This window comes from Punica granatum, chromosome 6, assembly GCF_007655135.1.
Source record: "Punica granatum isolate Tunisia-2019 chromosome 6, ASM765513v2, whole genome shotgun sequence".
Classification (NCBI taxonomy): Eukaryota; Viridiplantae; Streptophyta; class Magnoliopsida; order Myrtales; family Lythraceae; genus Punica; species Punica granatum.
This window is the reverse complement of record NC_045132.1, coordinates 5,050,686-5,056,349: the sequence shown is the minus strand read 5'-3', so window position 1 is coordinate 5,056,349 and position 5,664 is coordinate 5,050,686. Positions and strand designations below refer to the sequence as shown.

Sequence of the window (5,664 nt, the reverse complement as noted above, 5' to 3'; positions counted from 1 at the left end):
TGTAAAAGAAGAAAAGTTTATTTTAAAATTATTAAAATGTGAAAAGTTTGGAATTTATTTTTGGGAAAATGACACTTGAGATCTTACATGTTTGCCAATTTTTGACATCGAGTTCTAAATGTTTCAGTTTGGAAAAACAAGTCCTAAAACGTTTAGAAAAGTGTCACTATTGGTCTCATCCGTCACCCCCGTTAACGGAATTGCCAGCAAGGCAAACGGCCCCTCTAGCTGGCCATTAAGTGCTGATGGGGCACGAATGGCCTGACTCCACCCAGGCTACCGGATTTCAACCCGTCTTGCTCTTGCCAACCCGACTTGCTCCCGCTAATACCCGACACCTCTGCTGACATAGCAGCATCTTCGATCCCTGCAACTTTTGCCTTCTCTTGTTCCTATTCCTCTTCGTTTTCGTCTCCATCTTCCAATTCAAAATCGGATTACACCCAGGAACCCTAAATTCCCAAATTTCCTGAAATCGAACAAACACCCCAGAGCGGACACAATCACTGAGGAGAAGGGGACCGGAAGAGCTGAGGAAGAAGAAGATTACAGAGGAGTAGCAGACAGGAGATGAGAGATGCATTAAGGAAGAAAGAGGGGAAAGCGGGAAAGCTTTGAGCTTTTTGGCGACGACGGCGAGATCCAAAGTCAATCAACGGCCACCCGCTGCACGATCTTATCTTCTTCCTCCAGAGCTCGGACACTGCGCCGTGAAGTTAAGTGGAGAAATGGAACTTTGTACCAATTTTGTTGAACTTTGTACTGCTGCATAACTAATTGATGCTAGTCCGTGACACTCTAGCAAAAGGAAAACATATTTGAAGCTATTTTCAGTTACCCGATAATAATTTTCAGTGAGAACAGAAAAGAGACTGTTTCAAACTAGAACATAGACCCATCTGATCTATGTTTTCTTATTGAAAAAACCACATTAAATTCTAACATCACATAAGCTGTTTACTCTCCTTGGATTGTGTGAAATAAGAACCTTGTTACGATGCAGGTCACTGAGGTTTGGGACTTTGTTGGACAAGAGATTGAAGTAAGGAAGTTCATTGATGCTGATTCAAAGGAGGCATCTGATAAGGGGAAAGTTGTTGCTCCTTCTGCGGTTGATGCTATCCTTGAGCAGATTAAGAAGAAGCCGAAGCTTAGTGTGCTCAACAAGACCAAGAAGGATTGGGGAGAGTTCAAGGAAGAAAATAAAGGGCTGGAAGAGGAGCTTGATGCTTACAAGAAGAGCTCGAATCAGTATCTCGACAGGGTTTCTTTCTTGCAGCGTGCAGATTACTGGGGATTTGAGCGGGAGAGAGATGTGAGGCTTGCAATGCAAGTGAGAATGAAGCCCGACATGCGAGAAGACCTATGACTAGAGGCGTCAAGAGAGTTTTGTCTGCTCTCGCACCTTCTGAATTTGAAAGGGGAGTGTATAGTTGAAGTCATCTATTACAGAATATATCTATATTACCAAGATTAGCGGGGATATTTGTATCATATATTTATAACTAGCCTTATTAGTTACTCATATATTAGGCAATAGATATTAGATTTCCTCTTTTACTTTGTACACTGGCAGTATATGTACATGATCTGAATAATGAAAGATTTGAGCTTCTGAGCTTCTAATTTCACTAATTAACATGGTATCAGAGAAGTGTGGGGCTGGTTTTGGATTATACCTTGCATAAAGCCGTTGTTGTTATCTGAGTGTTGGCAGGAATGGAGAGGAATGAAGAATCGTCAAAAAAAGGGCAGCATTGTGGCTGTCGGGGTTGATCAATCATCTGTTTATACAATCAACCCGTCAGATTATACCAGGGTAAGTTTAATTAACTGCAAGTTAAACGGCTCGAATTACCTGACATGGTCGAGAGTCATGAAAACAGCCTTGATCGCCAAGAACAAGGTTGGCATGGTGGATGGGTCAGTGCCAAAACCACCAGAAGGCGACCCCAATCGTGCACGATAGGACATGTGCAATGCCCTGGTGATATCGTGGATTTTCAACACACTGGATCCTGAACTTCAGTCCAGTGTGGCCTGTGCTACGGTAGCACAGGACTTGTGGGAAGATCTGCGTGAAAGATACTCGCAAGGAAACGAAACAAGAATTTATCAGTTAAAGGCTGAAATAGGGAGTTTGAAACAGGAAGGGATGTCAGTTTTGAGATATTATTCTCGGCTGAAAACCCTTTGGGACGAGCTGGAAAATTACCTGGAGACACCGATGTGTTCGTGCTCGGCGTTCAGGGTGTACACGACACAGAAGGAACGGGAGAAGACCCATCCATTTTTGATGGGTCTAGGCTCGGAATTCAGCACGGTGAGGTTGAATATCCTTAGCCATGAGCCTGCCCACTCCCTCAATAAAGTGCTAGCGATGATTTTGCATGAAGAAAGGCAAAATTTGGTGGTCTTATCGCACGAAAACACCGCATCGGATGGAGCGGCATTTCTAGGCAGAATGGGAGAAAAGAAACTGGAGATGTAGGGAGGCGGCAATTCGACTTACGGAGGACAGGGAGGAGGCAAAGGAGCAACAATCGCGGCCAAGACTTGTTACCATTGCGGTTGTCCGGGTCATATCAAGAGCGCTTGTTGGTTGTTGCATGGCTACCCGACGAATTGGGAGCCGAAGGGAGCGACAGAAGAAAGAAAATTAGGGTTTTCGATTCAAGGGAGGAAGACGGGAGGAGCGACAGGAGGAATGGGCGGGCAGCAGCGTGGGGCCGGTCTGGGCCCGAATTAGTTCGTTGGGCTGCAGGCCCATCAGGGGCAGAAACGCGGGGCAGGTCTGGGCCCAAATAAGTTCTCTGGGCTGCAGGGCCATCAGGCTCAATTAGGGCATTCACACCTGGGCCCGAATCAATTCGCTAGGCTGTCGGCCCACCAGTCTCAGATTGGTCAGCCCAGTAGCAGCGGTCTGAACAAGCTTTCTCGTCTTTCAGATTCGGCCTTCCAGAAGTTACTTGATTTTCTCGGGCCTGATGATGATAATGTGCAACCTAATACTGGTAAAAATTTTATTCTAGTGAATTTTGGGCATGATTGGATAATTGATAGTGGAGCCTCTAGATATATGACAGGATGTGAAGATTTATTTGTTGAATCGCGAATACTCACCAAGAGACCGAAGATCCATATACCGAATGGAGGAATTTCTGATGCTTACAGGATTGGTCGCATACATATAGGCCCTCTCGTCCTCTCGGACATTCTATTGGTTCCAGAATTGAATTGCAATCTTATTTCTGCATCTCAACTGTCTAGAGATTTGGATTGTTGTGTAATATTTTACACCGATTATTGTCTTATACAGGACCGTATCACGAGGAGGACGATTGGAGTGGGTGAGCTTCAAGGGGGTGTGTATTATCTTCGGCGTGTGGGCATCAGGGAGCAGGCTAATCAGGTCATCAGTGATGAGACGGGTGATTTGTGGCACATGCGACTTGGGCATCCATCACGACGAATCAAACTTACTGGTATCAATTTAGAATCAACTGCAGCTACAAATAAGGAGTGTAATATTTGTCTTCGAGCAAAGCAGACTCGGTCAAGTTTTGACTTAAGCTTGAATAAAGCTGTATTTCCATTTCAATTGGTTCATTGTGATTTGTGGGGACCATATAAGGTGGCATCTATCTCTGGGGCTCGTTATTTTTTGACAATTGTGGATGATTATAGTCGTGCAATTTGGTTGTATTTATTGCGGGAAAAATCGGAGACACAACGTCATCTAATTAATTTCTGCAAATTGGTGAAGAATCAGTTTGATCGCACTGTGAAAATAGTGCGAAGTGACAATGGGAAGGAGTTTATTTCACGGGATTTGCAGAATTATTTTTCCATCAAAGGTATCATTCATCAAACATCCTGCACAGACACACCTCAACAAAATGGACGTGTCGAGTGAAAGCATAGGCACATATTAAATGTTGCGCGTTCACTACTTTTCCAAGCAGGACTACCGACCGAATGCTGGGGACAATGTGTCACCACGGCGGCGCATCTGATTAATGTGACTCCCACATCACTTTTGGAAGGTAAGAGCCCATATGAAGTTCTGCTTGGAAGGCCAGCGAATTATTCTAACTTGAGGATATTTGGATGCTTGTGCTACGCTCACGACAGGCCGAGAGACAAGGATAAGTTCAAACCTCGCTCTCGTCGTTGCATGTTTGTCGGTTATTCGTACGGAAAGAACGGTTGGAGAGTTTATGACCTTGAGAGGAACGAGATATTTGTGACTCGAGATGTTCGATTTTACGAGAGGGAGTTTCCTTTTTTGCAGATGGTTGATGCGGGCAAGGAAGATACGGGTCAGATTCATTTCTTTATTGACGCTGAGAAAGATGTTCATCAGATAAGGAGTCAGGGGGAGTCGAGATTTAGGGTTTCAGCTGAAAGAGAAGGAGAAAATGGGCTTACGAATCCTTTAGGCCCAATCGGTAATGAGAGGGAAGAAAGTGATGAGTTGGAACATGTCATTCTTGCAGATGGGATGACCGATGTACCATTGACAGAGGAAGTAGAGGTAGCGGAACAAACATTGCGACGTTCTGATAGGGTTAGGTCTGTACCCAAGTATCTGAAAGATTTTGAAGTCCGTATTCACACTGCCTTACACGCCCCTTCCCCGGCTCATCTACTTCATCGAAATCCTCAGGTATGGTTCATTCTATTCGGCAATATTTATCTTATTCTACTGCATCTAATCGATATCTGGCGTATGTGAGTGCTTTGGACTCGGAGGTAGAACCTACGTCTTATCAGGATGCAGTGGCTAATCCTCGATGGAGACAGGCTATGGCAGAAGAAATCAAAGCACTAGAGTCCAATGGGACATGGACCGTCGAGGATTTACCTCCAGGGAAGCGACCAATTGCTTGCAAATGGGTGTACAAGATTAAACGTCGAGCCGATGGGAGTATAGAGAGATACAAGGCACGACTTGTTGCAAAAGGATTCATTCAGGTTGAAGGAGTGGATTTTAATGAGACTTTCGCACCCGTGGCAAAGTTGGTCACCGTCAGATGTCTATTAAATGTGGCAGTGGCAAAGGGATGGGAGATACATCAGATGGATGTCAACAATGCATTTTTGCATGGAGATCTTGACGGAGAAGTTTATATGCGATTACCACCGGGATATTCTTCTCGAGGGCAGGGAGTAGTTTGTCGACTCCGGAAATCACTCTATGGGTTGAAGCAGGCTTCGCGCAACTGGTGCGCTAAACTTGCAGAATCTATGCAGCATTATGGATTTCGACAATCTGGAGCAGATCATTCGCTCTTCGTATTTAATCGTGGTGATATTTTTCTTGCGGCCTTGGTATATGTCGATGACATTCTTGTAGTGGGCAATAATCATGAGCAGTGCACATGCTTCAAGCGGTACCTTGATAAGTGTTTTTGCATCAAGGATCTAGGACCAGTACGATATTTTCTCGGAATTGAAGTAAGCAGGATGGAATATGGACTTTTTCTCAATCAAAGGAAGTATGTGCTCGACATACTCACGGAGTGCGGGATGCTTGGCGCACGACCATCCTCCTTTCCAATGGAGCAACATCATCAGCTTTCATCAGACTCGGGGGCTCCTATCAGTAATCCTAGCCAGTATAGACGACTAGTTGGTCGTCTGATTTATCTAACGATTATG

At 44.7% G+C, this 5,664-nt stretch overlaps 1 protein-coding gene across 1 annotated transcript; it reads left to right on the top strand.

Moving 5' to 3' along the window:
- Positions 1–201: 201 nt before the first annotated feature.
- On the top strand, positions 202–1,635 carry LOC116210303 (craniofacial development protein 1-like). The gene has a single exon (XM_031544159.1). The coding sequence runs from the start codon at positions 998–1,000 to the stop codon at positions 1,367–1,369; it is 372 nt and encodes a 123-aa protein (XP_031400019.1). The 5' UTR covers positions 202–997; the 3' UTR covers positions 1,370–1,635.
- The last annotated feature ends 4,029 nt before the right edge of the window (positions 1,636–5,664 follow it).